Source organism: Symphalangus syndactylus, chromosome X (genome assembly GCF_028878055.3).
Source record: "Symphalangus syndactylus isolate Jambi chromosome X, NHGRI_mSymSyn1-v2.1_pri, whole genome shotgun sequence".
Classification (NCBI taxonomy): domain Eukaryota; kingdom Metazoa; phylum Chordata; class Mammalia; order Primates; family Hylobatidae; genus Symphalangus; species Symphalangus syndactylus.
Genome location: NC_072447.2, coordinates 71,568,558 through 71,586,500, shown reverse-complemented (window position 1 = coordinate 71,586,500; position 17,943 = coordinate 71,568,558). Strand labels below are relative to the sequence as shown.

At 36.9% G+C, this 17,943-nt stretch overlaps 1 protein-coding gene across 2 annotated transcripts; it reads left to right on the top strand.

Moving 5' to 3' along the window:
- Positions 1-5,335: 5,335 nt before the first annotated feature.
- SPIN4 (spindlin family member 4) lies at positions 5,336-10,818 on the top strand. Of its 2 annotated transcripts, XM_055267301.2 has the most exons (2): positions 5,336-6,945; positions 7,219-10,818. In XM_055267301.2, the coding sequence occupies exons 1-2, from the start codon at positions 6,748-6,750 to the stop codon at positions 7,495-7,497; spliced, it is 477 nt and encodes a 158-aa protein (XP_055123276.1). In that variant the 5' UTR covers positions 5,336-6,747; the 3' UTR covers positions 7,498-10,818. The 2 variants fall into 2 exon arrangements, with proteins under 2 accessions (XP_055123276.1, XP_055123275.1); XM_055267300.2 differs by having other exon boundaries at positions 5,346-10,818.
- The last annotated feature ends 7,125 nt before the right edge of the window (positions 10,819-17,943 follow it).

The following is a 17,943-nucleotide window of genomic DNA, read 5'->3' as shown; positions in this document are numbered from 1 at the left end:
GAGCATACCCTCCCTGCTGACAAACTGCTTCAGTTCTTATCTCGTACTTCAGTGGTGTTGCCTACAAAAATAGTTCATTCCTCCATACCTAATGCTTAAACACTGTTTACTGATGGTTTGGGTAAACATGGAAAAGCAGCCGTTTGGTGGATACCACGTAACTCCCTCACTTGATCTCGGTTTACTAGCACTCAGAGAGCAGAGGTTGGGGCCTTAATATTGGCTTTGGAAACTTTTTTCCCTCAGCCCTTCAATATTGTTAGTGACTCGACTTACTCTGTTTATTTACTGCAGAATCTTGAAGCAGCCCTAATTAAGTCCACACTGGATCCCACCCTGTGTGCTCTTTTTCTCCAACTTCAGCAATTGCTAGATCAATGTACACATTCTATTTTTATTACACACATTTGAGCCCACAGCTCACTGCCTGGCCCACTGACTTACAGCAATGATCAAGCAGACCTTCAGATTGTGACATCACTGCTTGACCAAGCCACTCAATTGCATCAATTTTTCCACCAGAATTGGAGAAACTTATCTAAACAATTTCAACTTACCCAGAGACTAGCTAAACAAATTATTCTACAATGCCCAGATTGCTAGCTCACAGGCACGTCCCCTCCTTCAACAGGTGTTAATGCTAGAGGACTGGAACCTAATCAGTTATGGCAAACAGATGTTACACACATCCCTGATTTGGAAAACTAAGATATGTATATGTATCTGTTGATAGTGCACAGGCTGTTCCTAGAGAGTTCACTCGATATGTCATTAAACATCTTTTAACTTTTGCATTTATGAGGTGGCCCACAAAAATTAAAACTGATAATGGTCCAGCATATGCCAGCTCACAATTTCAACAATTTTGTCACACGCGGAACATCCAACACTCCACAGGCATCCCGTATAACCCCAAGGACAGTCCGTAGTAAAATGTGCCCATTCCACTCTTAAAAATATGCTCAAAAAACAAAAAAAAGGGAGTATGAGTAAGGACCCTGCAACACTAATACCACAAGCCTTATTACTCTTAATTTTTAAAGTTTAGATGACAAATTTCAACCAGCTGTAGAAAAGCACTTTGCTAAAACCTCTCAAGACATAAAACCTGCACTTTTATGGAAATATGTAAACAGTAATGTATGGTGTGTTCCAAATGAATTGTTAACATGGGGAAGAGGATATGCTCATGTTCACACCCCCTCAGGTCCTCTTTGGATTCCAGCATGACACATCAAGCCATACCATTGCTTGGCTAGGACCCAACCTGATTCCAGAAATGAAGGAACTAATAACCCTACAGGACCCACAGCCCTGGATGACGTGGCTTCCTCGGACCACACAAGCCCCAGATGTTACCTGGGGGATGCTGAAGAAGACAACTCAAGAGGCTTAACGAATCCTGCTCTGGATGAAGACAACGTTTACTCCAGATAATTTGTTCCTTGCTATGCTCTCTGTTGTACATTGCAACTCGCATAGGGTATTGATCCTTTTTATGATCTCTCCTTGTCTGCAACCTGTACCTGCTACACACTATTGGGATGATATCTTAGATCCGCCTTTCTTTCACCTTGTCACCTGGGCAGACACACCCTTCCCAGCCTTTAATAATGTAATTGCTTGGCTAGGAGGGATAGATTTACCCCCAGTGGTGTCCCTCATTAATGACACACATTGGACTAAGGTGCCAGGTAACACTACATATCACTCTGCTATCCTCCCACTGTGTGTAAGTTATAAAAGTTCTAACCCTTACTGTGTACCTGCCCAAACACAATTATGGCTACATCGTGGCAAAAGAAATGCATTAACAGCCTTAGCTGCAGGTAGCCTCAAACCGGTCAATGCAATCAATGCCACTTTCCCAAACATTCCTTCCTGTGCTAAAGAACAAAGCTGGGAAAGTAATGGATTCCACTTTAGCTGGGAGGTCTGTCATGGGGAACAGGCCCGTAGCCTCCAGTTAGGCAACTATAACATCTTAGACTGGAACCCCTACGGCCATTTGCAGGGCAGCCTTACTGATATCCTCATCCATCATGGCATCAATAACAGTATCATAGCCTCGTCCCATTCCCCTGTGATTTGGGCCGATCAGGGGATGGGATATCCCAGGCCTCAGGTAAAGTCCATGCCACCCCAAGACACTTTATGGCACTTGGGACATCTTAGCACCTCCCTTGACACCTGGCATGGGATATATCATAATTCCAGTAACAACTATACTATAACCTTTATTCATAATAACACTGATCTTTGCCTGATTTGCACCACCCATCCATATGATTTCCTTACAGGAACCAATATTTCTATTACACCTCCAAGTTCCATGTTTGCGACCCGGATGCAGGGACAGGCTTGGTTTGCCTCATGTATCACTAATTACAATATATCTAATTGAAATATTACCAGTGTCATGATATTGAGGAGAAAATCTGAGGCATTCCTACCAGTCAATTTGACATGCGATTGGCAAGGTTCCTCTGCCCTTGCCACTTTAGAACGAGCCCTGTCCCAGGTCAGACCCCAAAGATTCATAGGCACACTTACAGCCTTTATATTCTCACCCATAGTCATGCTAGCAACTGCTAGTGTGGCTGTAGCACCTATTACTGAATCAGTACAACCAGCTGCTTTTGTAGATAATTTGGCCAAAAATGTGTCAAATGAACTTCTCTTGCAGCAGCATGTCTGTAAGCCCTCAAGCCTGCCTTGGAATATGCCAGGGAGCAAAAAGATGCGCTAGCATTCCTACAGCAATTAAACTGCAACTGGGGGCATAAACATATCTGTGTCACTTCTCTTCTGTGGAATCAATCAACAAATAGTTGGGATGAGGTGAAACAGCACCTCTGGGGAAACTTTCATGACAATTTAACAGCAGACGTAAAGCAACTTAAAACTAAAATTTTAGAATCCCTTCACACCATAGAGCTACACATCCAACAAACAGCCCTATGGAAGGGTGGGCAAGATAACCTCTCCTGGATAGACCCCTGTCCTGGGGGTCACTCCTTGATTGGAAAAGAATGTTGCTGATTATACTCATGTTTGTCTTATGTTATTCACTAATTCTAGGATGCAAAACCAGAATAAGAGCAGTAACCGCCATGCCTGACACACCTGTTGCTGCACACATCTGCACTCTTCAATTAATAAAGCCTAATGAAAAAAACAGAAAAGGGGGAGAGATAGGAGTTCAGTCAGGGTGGTGGGAAAAATTGTAAGAGGAAATTATAGAAAAGAGAAGCAAACTTTCTTGGAAGGCTGGAGATTTGCATAGCTTCAGTAAAATACGTGGCTGAAAGCAGCCTAATCCTCTTGACCTTGAGTTGATAGCAAAAGAGCAAATAACAAGGGAATGTGGGGGACTTTATCTAAATAGCGTGTTTACTCATGTGGTCCTAAGACCAAACTTCAATTATCCACGGGTGCATGATTGCTCTCTAGTGCTTCAGTTGTACCTCTTTTATAGCATGCATTATAATCTTTTGTGCACACTGGAATTAACAATAGTTATACCTCCCTCCACCACCCCTCCAATTATAAATTAACACTGAGTATCCCAAATTAATTTTCAATAATGTTTATTTATTAAGAAGTCAATCTTCCAGAAGCTTCCAGTATTTGAAATACTGCTCTGAAATTGGATATAAGGAAGAAATCATGCCATAGCCCTCCTTGATTCACAAGCCCTGGCCAAGAGGCCTTGAGCGTAAAATAGAGGAAAGGTTTAGAGGTGGGGTATGAGCTGGGTGGTTTGTAAAAAGATGTAATAAGACAAAATAACTTCTTACAGGAAATGACTAGTTAAGAGACAACTGAGTACTTACTATGTACCAATTCATGTGCTAAGAGGTTTGTGTGTATTTATCTAATTTAATCCTCACACTTACACTTTGAGGTAAGTTTTATTGTTATCCACACATGTAGGTTGATGAAAGCTTGCCCCCGCTTGCTTTAATGTTTTCTCATAAGCATTTTCAGACTATGGGCACATGTATTCACAGGGTCAGTGATTTAGGTGTTTTAAATGGATAAAATTGCTGAGGGAGAGCCTGAGTTGCCAGAACTTTAGTCTTCAAAAGCTTGTGTAAGACTACTTGTTTCACTGGGGAAGATGTCTTGGCATTGGGGCAGGGCAGCTGAAAGCAATTATTTATTCATTTAACAAATGTTCATTGAGTCCCTATTCTGTGTAGGGTATTTGGGATGCAAGATAAAAATCCCTTCTTGAGTAAGTTTATTGTCCAGTGGGAGTCATACAAAGTGAACATTATATCAGCATGATAAGACCTTTTAAATCTATATGTTAGTGAATGGTCAGAATATTAGAATCATAATTTTGGAGAAGAAAGGGTATTAGAATTTTTTTTTTGTCTCTTCAGGCCACTTTGTGGGGTTGTAAGCAAGAATTCCCTTGAAGGATGTAACCAAATGCCTGAGGAAACTGTTTTCCCTGCATTTGTGTGCCCTGTGGGTCATCTTCTTCTTTCATGTGTCAACTGCTCTTCTAAGGAAAAAGTGCTTGGTGCATCTTGGTCTGGGGAATTATTTAGAAGACATTATTTGTGGAACATAATGGCACATTTATATACACTCACCTTCTGACTTTGAGTATGAACGTGTAGGTTGTGTATATGTGTGAATATATATACACCACGATCTCATTCTAAGTGTTTGGAAATAACTGTTCAAACATGTAGTTTACCTTCTTCCTTGGAATTACTATCTTATAATATGGCATTAAAGAATTATCCCATCCCTGAAGTCCTTTGGCCTGGGAAACATGGTGAATTGGAGGATCCTTACACATTCTGTGTGACCAGCTATTAAACAGAATGAGGACTAGGTCTCTCTGTCACTGACTTGAAAGGTAATGAAATGTTCAGGCAACCGGTGTTGACACCTTGCAGCTTTTGCCCCGGTTTTGTTTCCAGGTGAATTAATTGCCTTTTTTACTTATGATTATATGACGCTTTCTCTTTTCACCAGCGAAGAGTAGAGGAATGAAGATGAGAACCCTAGACTCTTCTGGATTTTAATGTCATCTTGTAAGTGGGATATAGTGTTAAAAGCTTTACAGACATTATCGTTTAATCCTCATAGCAGCTCTGTGACTTAAGGTAAGTGAAATTATGGACATTTTCTTTTCTTTCAGGTTTTCGATATAAGCATGCAGCACTTTTATAATCAGAAAAACAGCAAATATATACACAAAAAATCCCTTCTTTCTCTCTCTACAAAATTAAGACCACAATATTGTTTCAATATTTTGCTTTTTCAAACATTCTACTCATTTCATGTGCAGCTCTCCATGTCATTAAGTATTCTTTAAAAAAATGGCTTAGACAATAAATCCATTTATGAAGGTAAAATGCTTTTATTTATTCTTATGTTATAGATCATGTAGGATAGTGGGCTATCAAAAGGAATATTACAAATATTTAATATTACCATTAAAAATCATGTTTTCAGAGTATTTAACAACCTTGGAAAATGTTCATGATATACATGAAAAACACAAGTTATAAAAGTATGAAATACGCTCCCAATTTTATAAAATATAAGCACAGGTTTATTAATAGGAGAGAAAACAGTATTGTTAACATTTTGGTGCAGTCTGGATGGTAAAATTAATGGTAGTTTCGTCTTTTATTTCACTGAATTTTAGAAGATCTTCACAATGTCAGTACATGACCTTTACATTCTGACAAAAAAAAAAAAAAAATTTAAGAAATAATTACCAGAAATGATCAGGTAGAAAACATAAAAGAGATTCTAGATTAAGATGGTGGTCTGTGAATTGTATACAGCGTTTTTATTCTCATCTTAAATATCTTAAACTGAAAGAAAATAATTTGTATGCACAAACTCTTTCTGGGTGTGCGTGTGTTTTACATTTTTTTTTTTTTTAAGTGAGGAATTCCTGGAAGACAGAAAGCAGATGGAGCCACTGTGTAGGAGGCTGGCGGGCAGCAGACGGCCAGCAAGGAGGAGGAGGGGAGTCGGCCTGTCTTGGCTGGCGTTTGAGGGAAACGGTCGAGGGGCGGAGGAGGAAATGAAAGAGAGGGCGCGTGTGTCAATACAAGCTGAACACGGGCACGCGCGCTGACCAGCCTGGCTGCCGCCCGCAGAGCGGAAGGCGGGCTGGCTGGGGGCGGGGCCAAGGCTTAGGCGGGCTCAGAGGTGGCGGGTTCCCTGGGCCGCAAAGACCCGGTCGCCAGAGTGAAGTGAAGCCAAGCCAACTAGCGCGGCGAAGCCCAGGCCGCGCGGACTCCCCAGAGACTTGCCGCCGCCTGCGCCTTTGCGGCTGCAGCCATCCCTCTTACTCCTTGCCTTTCTTCCCCGTCGTCTCCTCTGTCGCCGTGCCGCAGCCGCACCAGCATCGACAACAGCTAAGTGGCCGATTCGGGGACTTGGGGTCGGGGTTGGGGCGGACGCAAGGCACGAACAGCACTCGCGAGCCCGCCATCTCTACGTCAGCCGCCACTGCTGCAGTAACCCTTCTAGGGCGAGAGAGGAAAGCACTGTGGAGAGGCACACGCTGTCCCAGTGCTCACGGTTAGAGTTCGAGCGTTTCTGCCAAAACCTTGGTGAGAGCCTTGCACTTGGAGAAGGGAGCACAGATCAGGTCTTTGAGATCGCAAAAAAAAATATATATCATATTGCGTAGTGTTGACTTTTTGTCAGTTTAATCGACCAGAGCAGCAGCTTTCCCCAAGCCCTCTTAATCCCTGAGCTATGTCTCCTCCAACCGTGCCTCCGATGGGGGTAGATGGCGTGTCTGCATACCTGATGAAGAAAAGGCACACCCACAGGAAGCAACGGCGCAAGCCCACTTTCCTCACTCGTAGGAACATCGTGGGCTGCCGCATTCAACACGGCTGGAAGGAAGGCAACGAGCCAGTGGAGCAGTGGAAGGGTACTGTGCTCGAGCAGGTTTCCGTGAAGCCCACTCTTTACATCATTAAATATGATGGCAAAGATAGTGTGTATGGACTAGAACTGCACCGCGATAAGAGAGTTTTAGCGCTAGAGATCCTTCCTGAGAGAGTGCCAACTCCTCGTATCGATTCACGACTGGCAGATTCCCTGATTGGCAAGGCAGTGGAGCATGTGTTTGAAGGTGAACATGGTACCAAGGATGAATGGAAGGGTATGGTCCTGGCGCGAGCTCCTGTGATGGATACTTGGTTTTACATCACCTACGAGAAAGATCCTGTTCTCTATATGTACACGCTGCTTGATGACTACAAAGATGGTGACTTACGCATTATTCCAGATTCCAACTACTATTTCCCTACAGCAGAACAGGAGCCTGGAGAGGTGGTCGACAGTCTCGTGGGCAAGCAGGTGGAGCATGCCAAAGATGACGGGTCCAAGAGAACTGGCATTTTTATACATCAAGTGGTGGCGAAGCCATCTGTCTACTTCATTAAGTTTGATGATGATATTCACATTTATGTCTATGGTTTGGTGAAAACTCCTTAAATTCTTTGTGCTCTTTACAGAAGTTGTGGAACTGTTAGATGTAAATTATTTTGTGTTCTCGTAGTTGTGAACGCAGAGAACAGTTTAGGTGTCAGAAATTCGGGAAAGTGGATAAATTTTATCGTGCCAACAAATCTTACCTTGACTAGTTTCACAATTTTGCCTCAAGTGTACTTTGCTACTTTTGATATTGCCTTGTTCTGTAACTTAACAGTTAAATTGGGTGCCAATAGAAAATTAAAAAGTGTTTGCAACCATTGGAACAATGCAAAAATAGATTAAGAAAAATTAATGGTGTAAACCCACACCCCGTCCTTACCCCTTCCTTTCCTTACCTTAACAAGTGTTGGGGATGCGAAGTACATCCTTCCACCTATTTTCCCCATCTTCATGCAGAAAGTATGTTCTAGTAGTTTCTGTAAAAATGGCAAGCCACATGCTTTTCTCACTTGACATGTAGATGATATCTCTTCTTATCAGTAGCTTCAGTCTTTCTTGCTCTCTCTGGCTCTCTCTGGCCCTCACTCTTACTCTCTTACACTCTTACTCTCCCCCTCCCTCCTTTACTCTAACAGCTGAATACGCAGTACTTGTTGATGTACCAAAAAGGCATTCAACCATTTCGTTATTGATCGTCTTTTATTTCCTTTTTTTTTTTTTTTTTTCAAAATAACACTGCTGTAATACATACTGGTGCTTTTATTTCTATAGGTTGGATTCCCAGAAATACTATGTAGGCATATGTTTCAGAAATATTACAAGATTACTATCCAAAATGAAAGCACCCATTCCAGCGTCCTCTCCAGCACTCTTTAATGCTTGAAAATATGAAAGGCTAAAAATTGCATTGTATTGCTTGTTAGTTTAATTGCCTTTTGTCTGAGTTCAAAGAGATTTGTTGTTGCTGTCCTTGTTTCTGTTTGGATTTTTCTCTGATTTGCCTGTTCTTACCCTTTGCTCATGTATCTATTGATGTTTTTCATTATAAATTTGTAGAAATTCTTACTACATAGTGCATATTAATCATTTGTAGCTCTAATGTGTTATGATGTTTTCATCTTGACTTTATTGATGATATATTTTTCTTTAAAATTTTTAAACTTTTTAGGTAGACACTTATCTCTTTTATAGATTTTGGTTTCCTTTTTTTATCACATGGATGCCCTCACCCAAAGTCATAACTTTATTATTTTTAATGTTTAAATGTTTGATCCATCTGAAATTTATTTTTGTATATGGTGTAAGATGGGGATCCAGCGATAACATTTTGTTCACATTGGATACCTGATTGTGACATTTATTTAAAATATTACCCATTTTCAAATTTCTGAGCTAATATCATGATTTAATTATAGTGGCTTCATCGTAAGTTTTAGAATCCGATAAAGCAAGTCCTACTTCATTAGTTTTTTTTTTCTTTATATAATCTGTCCTAGGCATTCATTTTTTCATGTGAAAAAACGAAATGCAGAATTTTAATAAAATTCTAATTATGATGGCTGACATCACAATTAAAATCCTGCATTTTTGTTTAGAGGGCTCTTTAATAATATTAAATCTTAGCACTCAAGAGTCTTCGTACATCATTGAAATCTTTTGGTCTTGTTATTGGAATATTCTTCACGTAAGTATATAGTAGCTAATTGAATTTATTTCTAAGTATTTTTACAGTTTTATTTCATATTTTGACATTGTGAATTGGTTTTTTCTTCTCATTTGTAATTTGCTATTTTTGACAATGTAGACAACCTATAGATTTTTGTATTTTTGTCTTCTGTCTAATGAGCTTAATCATTGAAATTACAGTAGATTTTTAAGAATATAATATTTTAGGTTTTCTAGATATGAAATTATTTCACCTGAACATATAGATCATTTTATTTCCTCTTAATGTTTATACTGATTACTGTTACATTAGCTGGATTTTTCAAAACAATGTTGAATGGTGATGACAGATGTGACTGTCTTGTTCTTAATTTTCATGGAAGTAAGAATGCAAAGTATTAATAGGGAATAGTATTCCCTATTAGTATGACATTTACTTTTGGTTATTAGTAGGTAGTCATTAACATGTTTAAGAGTTTCTGCTATTCCTGTTTTATAGTGTTATTGCTAGAAGTGGTTCCTGAATTTTATAAAATGCCTTTTCAGCATCTATTGATAAAATTGTATGATTTTTTTCTCTTTAATTTGTTGATGTAATGAATTAGAATGGTAGGTATTTGATGTGGAACCAAACTTGTATTTCTGGAACAAATACTATTTGATCATTGTGAAATAATGATTTGCTACATGACTGGATTTTATTTACCAGTATTTAATTTAGAATTATTACATTTTCATTCAAAAGTAAAATTGTATTTTGTCCTTCTGATGCCATCTTTATCAAGTTTTGTTATTGAAGTTGTTGCTAGCTTTAAAAAAATATGAATATGTGAGTTTTCAATTTTTTTCCTGTGGTCTGGAATAATTTAAATAGCATTAGAATTATTTGTTCGTTAAAAGTTAGCTAGGACAAAGTGTAAAACAATCTATATCCCTGCTATATATCCCTGTGTTCTCATCTTTTAGCTCCCGTATGTGAATGAGAACCTTGGTTATTTGGTTTTCTGTTTCTATGTTAGTTTGCTAAGAATAATGGCCTTCAGCTCCATCCATGTTCCAGCAAACCACCATGGCACATCACTGACTATTGGAAAAATGCAAATCAAAACCACAATGGGAAATTGTGTTTCAATGGAAAATTATCTGTCCTCTAGAACTGTGCATCCTTTCTGTATTCTCAGATCTAGCTTTGTTCATTGTTTCGGGGATATTTTGGTACACTTTGTAAATTGTAGTTACCTGATAATTATGTAAATTATATTCTATATGGTACAAATTTAATTGACTTATCCCCCTTCTGTGAAACAACCAGCATTGTTTCCATTTGCAATACTTTTCAGTATTCCTTTTCTCTAGTTTTGTGCTTTTTGATTTTCCCTAATATCAGTAATTACATCTGCTGAGTTCTCTCATGTCATGTGAGTAAAATAGAATTTTTAAATATGAAAAAAATCTAATCCTGATGACACTTTTAATGGTAGATATTTAATCAGCTTTGTGATTTCTTTAATAGTTATTGGTTTATTCAGGCTTTTTATTAAAAAGGTATATACATTCTCTGTGACATACAAAGTTAAAAGTTGTCTCTATTATTGCTGATTGTACTGGTTGTTGCTTGTTGACTGTACTATTCAGATGCTTTATGCTTTTGTATATTTTATGTCACCTAGATCTAATTCTGAAAACATTGTAATAAAATAATCAGCTATAATGGTATTTTCAATTATTTTTGTATTTTATTTATCAAAATTAAATCAAAATATAGGAAAGTATGAAAGATATGACAAACATTTTCTCACCTCTACCCAAAATTAATAAGTGTCAACATTTTGGCCTATTTAATATAGATAGAGATATATATTATTAAACAGTCAGAAAATTACAGATAATAAATATCTTTCCCAGTACCATCCCACTTCCATTCTTTGAATAGGCAGACACTGTAATTAATTTGGTGTGATTCTTGCCCATGTTTTATGTTTTTACTACAAATATCACCATAACTGTTAATAGTATTGATTTTTATGTGTTTTTTTAAAAATTTCCCCATGAATGATGAACTTTAAACCATGTGGAGTTTATTTTGTGTTTTGTTGTAAGGATCTGTGTTTCTCCAATTGAAAAACAGATTGCAACAACACAACCAATAGGACTGACCTTAGAATGCTAGTTACTGTTTCAGGCACTTTACCACTCCTGATACTCAGAGAGGCGTGGCCCTAACTGAGGCCCTGAGGTTTCAATTCAAATGACAAAAATCTCAGTTCTCACAGAGCTTGCTTTCTTGTTAATGGGAGGCATATACCCGCCACCCACCCCTGACGTTTAGGCCAGACATAGGCCTTATGTTGTCTTACGATGATTTTGGTGTTATCCCACATTCTGACACTCAGAGGGAGGCTAGCTCTAATCCTGCCATTGTTTCAAGTGTTTGGGACATAGCAGATCAAACAAAAATCTTCCTTTCTTAGACAATGATAACAACAACATAGATAAATATTATTGCTTCCTAGTTTCTGTTCTCCCACTAGGCCCTAAGTCCTGAACCATGCATTATATTGTTCCCATTGATGATGGTTGGGGCTGGGAGATAGAACAGTGAACTATCTAGACAAAATCACTACTGCCCTAGAGCATATATCCTAAAGGAGAAAGGAAGACCGCCATCACCATTCTTACATCCCTGGCCCTTAGGCTTTATATTGTTACATAGTAATTTGGGGATACCCCACAATGTGCCACTCAGAGCAAGATTTGACCCTAGTTCTGACTCTTGTAGATCGAGGATACGAAAGTGAGATAGATGAAGTCAAAATGAACATTCAAGCCTACATAGCTTCAGAATTCCACTGTATATTCTGAAATGATATGGCAAAAAATGTCAGAGACTAGAGCAAAGAATCCTGGCTAGAAGATTACAGGAGTAATTCAGACAGAAATTTTTAAGTTAATAATTTTAGAAATGAATATTAAGGTGAATTGTGAGGGGGAATTAACATTGTAGCTGATTAATTTTGTAAGGAAACTGACTGTAGTAATCAAAGGCCTCCAGGATTACAAGTTATCTGCAAAAATCAGAGAGTTAATGTATGGGAATGGACAAGATTTTAAGAGTCAGCTTAAAAAAAACACAAGAATAAGGGCTGAATAAGTAAGTATAGGTGTAAAATGATCATACTTTTTCTCTATTTTAGCCTGTATCTAAATAGGCTCAAACAAGTGAATGAAGTGTGAAATGTCTACATTGTCTATTGTTTGGACAAAAGATTTTCTTTAAAGATAGAAAAAAGTTTGCTATCTGTAAATTGGCTATTTCACTGAACTAATTAATTCTAAGTATGGATTTCTTTTTTTTTTTTTAAACAGTGTCCTGCTCTGTCACCCAGGTTGAAGTGCATTGGGCGATCATGGCTTACGGCAGCCTCGACCTCCCAAGATCAAGCAATCCTCCCACCTCAGCCTCCTGAGTAGCTGGGAGTACAGGCACAAGCTACCATGCCCAGCTAGTTTTTGATATTTTATAAAGATGAGGTTTCGCCATGTTGCCCTGGCTGGTCTCGAACTCGAGCTCAAGGCAATCCACCTGCCTCAGCCTCCCAAAGTGTTGGTATTACAGGTGTGAGCAACCGTGCTTAGCCTTGGGTTTACTTTTAACTGTATGACTTATATTCAGGACTTTTGAAAATGTAAAGAATCCATGTTTTCTCTCCTTCACAAATTTTCCACATGCATCCTTCATTCTCTTGTTGACTGTTCATACCATAAAGATTCAGGTTCATTTTTAAAGACATCTAGATAACTGCAAAAGGAAGTGACATTAGCGCTTCTCATAAATCTGGGTTTCTGCTATGATTACTTTGATTAGTATTTGTTTATTTAATCATTCATTTATTTATGAAATAACCCAGGATCCTCTGACAAAATGTGCGAGATGCTTTTCTGGGTGCCATGCTGGGAAACCAAGATGAATAACACATGGTCTTTTATATGTTCTTTTATGGCCTTCAAATCAATAGCAGAGACAAAAAGTTGCCTTTAAAGCAATAGCAGAGGCAAAAGGTGGGTATAAAACCCTGTATAACAACAAGGTAAAAAGAATGTGATAAATGTTATTTAAAGGGTCACAGGGGTACATATGTGCTGTTAATTCAGGTGACAGAGAGAGAGTTCATTTCATAGAAGTTGATATTAATCTTCATTATGTTACACAAGCAAGAGGGTTTCTAAGTTGATGATTTCATAGTACCAACATAGCAAATATTATATATAAATACAATTTTATTGAGGTATAATTACATAGAGCAAAAGACACAGTATCTTGAATATATAACACACTGACTTAACTTTTCAGTTTTTCTTCTGTCATTTATTTACAGCATCATTCCATTGTAATTAGAAATACACTTTGTATTATTTTAATCTTTCAAAATTTGTTGAGAATTGTTTTGTAGCCTAACGTGTACTATCCTAGAGAATGTTCTATGTGCACTTGAAAATATTATGTATTCTCCTGTTGTTGGGTGAGGTGTTATAAGTCTGTCAAGTCTAGTTTTTTTGTAGTGTTGTTCAAATCCTCTATTTTCTATTGACCTTATTCCTACATGCTGTGTCCATTTTTGAATGTTTTCAATTGAAGTCTCCAACTATTATTTTGTGACTGTCTATTGCTTGCTTCAATTCTGTAAAACTGTGCTTCATATATCTTGGGTATCTGTTGCTAGTATATTTATTTTTATGATTTTGATATCTCCTTGATGAATTATCCATTTACTAATAAGTATTGACATTTCTTGTCTTTTTTGGTTTTTTTGATTTAATGCCTACTTTGTCTGATATTGTTACAGTGGCTGTAGATTTGCAAGGAAAATCTTTTTCCTTTTTTTTTGCTTCAACTTATTTGTGTCTTTTATATCTAAAGTGAATCCCTTGTAGACAGCACATAGTTGGATCACATTTTAAAAAATTCATTCTGCCAAGCAATGTCTTTTGATTGGAGAGTTAATTCCATTTATATTTAAAGTAATGACTGATAAGGAAAGATTTACCTCTGCCATTTTGCTGTTTATCTTAGAAATTTTTTGTCCCTCTTTTCCTCCCTTAATGCTTTCTTTTATGTTGATAGTTGCTTTTTGTTATGAACTGATTTTCTTCTTATATTTTTGTATATAGATTTTTAGATATTTTCTTTTTGTTTAATATGGGGACTATATGTGACATCCTAAATTTATAATAATTTAGTTGATTTGATGCCAACATAACTTCAATAACATACAAAATCCCTGCTTCTATACAGCTCCATTCTCCATCCTTCATGTTGTCACAAATTATAACTTATATAATGTGCATCCAATAATAGAGGGTCATAATTATTCTTCATAAATTTGTCAGCTTAATACTGTAGGTAGTAAAAAAGCTCTTCCCATATTTTTGCCTTAGCAATCTACTCTTTGTTTCTATTACAGTTTTTTGCTTCAGACATGTGAGGATTGTATGACTTTCAGTGTTTTTAAGCAATGCTTCTTCTGTTTCTGGCCTGAGTTTGACTTAGGTAAAACAAGGATGAAAGCCTTGTGTCAGTCATCCACGTAGTGCCCAGACAAGTTAGAACAACCATATAAAATAATTCTACTCTTCTTACTTTGGAACCAGGGAAAGGGTGCCACACTGGGAATGCAAGCTGTCCTTGCTTCTGAACCAAGACTATTGTGCCAGGAAGAGGGTGGGAAAAGAGTAAGTAAAATCATCACATTACTTCCTACTGTTTTGAAGAGGTTTTTTTTCTTTCTTCAGAGTTCATTTGGTTATTGTAAATTTTGACAGATTTTCAGAATTCTGAAAAATCTGGCTCCAAAAGTATCCACTTGTTCTGTTTCTATGAGGGATGAGAGCCTAGAGCTGCCTACTCTTTCATTTTGTTGACGTCACATTCTTTGTCAGATATATGTATATGTATATGTACATACATACATACAAATTATATGTATATATAGAGAGAGTAAATGTTTTCTCCTTGTCTGTGTGTTGCCTATTTATTTTTGTAATCATGTAATTCAATGAGCAAATGTTTTAAATGTGATGAAGTCCAGTGTGGTATTTTTTTGACATTTTAAGATTTGTTTCATAATCCAAAGGTGCAAAGATAATCTTCTATTTGTGTTATAGGAATGTTATGACTTTAACTTTCACATTTATGTTTTGATCTACTTTCAGTTAATTTTTGTTTATGGTGTCAGGTATGTGTCCAGATAAATAGGTAGATCAGTCAATAGATACATGGATAACAACATAGTTTGTTTTTCAATAGAGATACTTAGTTATTCCAGGACCATTTGAAAAATCTTTCATTTAATCACTGAATTTCATTAGTGCTTTTTACAAAAATCAATGAACCATATATGTGTTTTTACTTCTGTACTCTCTGTTTTAACGCTCTTTCTATGCTTATGATAATAGCATTCTGTCTTGACTAATGTAGCTTCATACTATATTTTAGAATCTGATAATGTAAGTACTTCAACATTGTTCTTATTCACCTTTTCCCAGTTTTTGCACTAATGTCCTTTTATGTTTTGGATTCAAGACTTGAGTCAGTACTACATTTCATTTATTCTTCATGTTGCCTTAGTCTCCTCCAATCAGTGACAGCTTTTTAAGCTTTAAAGTCTTTTATGACCTTGACACTATTAAGGAGTATTCATTAGTTGTTTTTTATAATGTCTCTTGATTTCAAGTCGTTTGATGGTTTTCTCATGACTAGAGGGGAGTTACAGATAAGAGCATCACAGAAGTGATATGTCTTTCTCACTGCATAATATCAAGGATTGTACGATGTCAGCATAACTTATTGGTGATATTAATGTTGATCACTTTTGTTGAGGTGGTTTCTCCACTTTAAAGTTTGGTAGGTTTTTTTTCTCCCTTTTCATAGTCTATTATTTGAAATTCAGTGACTAACTTTGGCTGACACTCGATGAGACGAGAATTAAGCTCCACTTCTTGTGAGGAGTGTTAAATAATTTTTAAAACTTCTAGCAATTAGTAAATGATTTGGAGGCAATATTTTGAGGCTCTGCAAATTTCTTAAATTAACCAGTGACTAAATTTAAATTTCCAACTATTATTGTGGAATTGTCTGTTTCTTCCTTCAATTTAATCATTTTTTGTTTTACGTATTATACTTGGGGGCTTTAAAGTTAAGTGTGATATATTTTCATAATTGCTACATTTTCCTTATTGACCGTTTTATCATTATACAATGCCCTTCATTATCCATGCTAACAATTTTTGTCTTAAGTCTATTTTGTCTGTTATAAATATCAGACAAAATAAAACAGCTCTCTTTTGAGTACTGTATGCCTAGCATCATTTCCCATCCTATTACTTCCAACCTATTTATATCTTTTAATCTAAATTGTGTCTTCTGTAGACCACATATAGTTGTATCTGTTTAAAAATTCCATTCCACCAATATTGCCTTCTAATTAGGGTGTTTAATCCAGGTACAATTAATTTGGTAATTTACAAGTTGCTATTTACTGCTATTTTTCTTTGGATTTCTATATGTCTTATTTTTCATTTTATCTATTCTTCCATCACTGCTTTTTTTGTGTTAAATAGATGTTTTCTAGTACACCTCGCCCAAGCTGGAGTACAGTGGCACGATCTTGGCTCACTGCTACCTCCGCCTCCTCGGTTCAAGCAATTCTGCTGCCTCAGCCTTCTGAGTAGCTGGGATTGCAGGTGTGCCACCACGCCCGGCTAACTTTTGTATTTTTTAGTAGAGATACGGTTTTGCCATGTTGGCCAGGCTGGTCTCTAATTCCTGAACTCAAGTGATCCGTCTGCCTCAGCCTCCCAAAGTGTTGGGATTACAAGTGTTAGCCACCACACCTGGCCCCTAGTATAACTTTTTAATGCCTTTGCCATTTTATTTATTATTTATTCTGAGTTATTTTCTTCTGGGTCACTCTGGTGATTGCAATTAAATTATTACAGTCTAGTTCAGTTTCATGTCTATTTAATTTCAATAATATACAAAATTGTTGATTCTATATATTTCCATTCTCTTCCTCATCCTCTATGATTTTATCATACCAATATCTTATTTATGCATTATTTTCTCATCAATGCAGATTTATAATTATTATTTTATGCATTTGTCTTTTAAATCAGGTAGGATGAAACACAAAGCTACAAACAAAAAATATACTTCTTTCATCTTTTATATTTCCTCATGCAGTTACCTTTACCAGTGTTCTTCATTTTTTCATGGTCTCCAAATTACAGTGAGTGCTGTTTCATTTCAGCCTAAAAGTCTCTTTTTAGTATTTCTTGTCAGGCAGATACAGTGAAAAATTTTTTATCAGTTCTTGTTTATCTGGACATGTTTTTATTTCTCTTTCATTTGTAAGTTTTGCTGGATATAAAATGTGTGGTTCACATGTTTTTTCTTTCAGCGTTTTGAATATGGTAGGTATCCCATTGCCATATTGGGTGAGAAATCAGTTGTTAATCTTACTGAGAATCTTTCATATACAATCAGTCATTTTTCTCTTTCTGCATTCAAGATTGTTTATGTTTGTCTTTTGACAGTTTAATTATGATGTCTTGGTGTGCTTCTCTTTGAGTTTATCTAACTTGGAATTCATTGAGATTCTTGGATGTATATATTAATGTTGATCGATTTTTGGAAGTTTTCAGCCATTATTTTTTGAAATATTCTTTATGCCTCTTTCACTCTCTACTTTTTCTCAGACTTCCCCTATGTATATTTTGGTATGCTTGATGGTGTTCACAGGTCTCTGGAGTTTTGTACATTTTTCTTCACACTGTTATCTTTCT

What these genes read in the sequence shown, in the direction of transcription:
- SPIN4 (XM_055267300.2), top strand. Translation starts at nt 6,748, where the DNA reads ATGTCTCCTCCAACCGTGCCTCCGATGGGGGTAGATGGCGTGTCTGCA.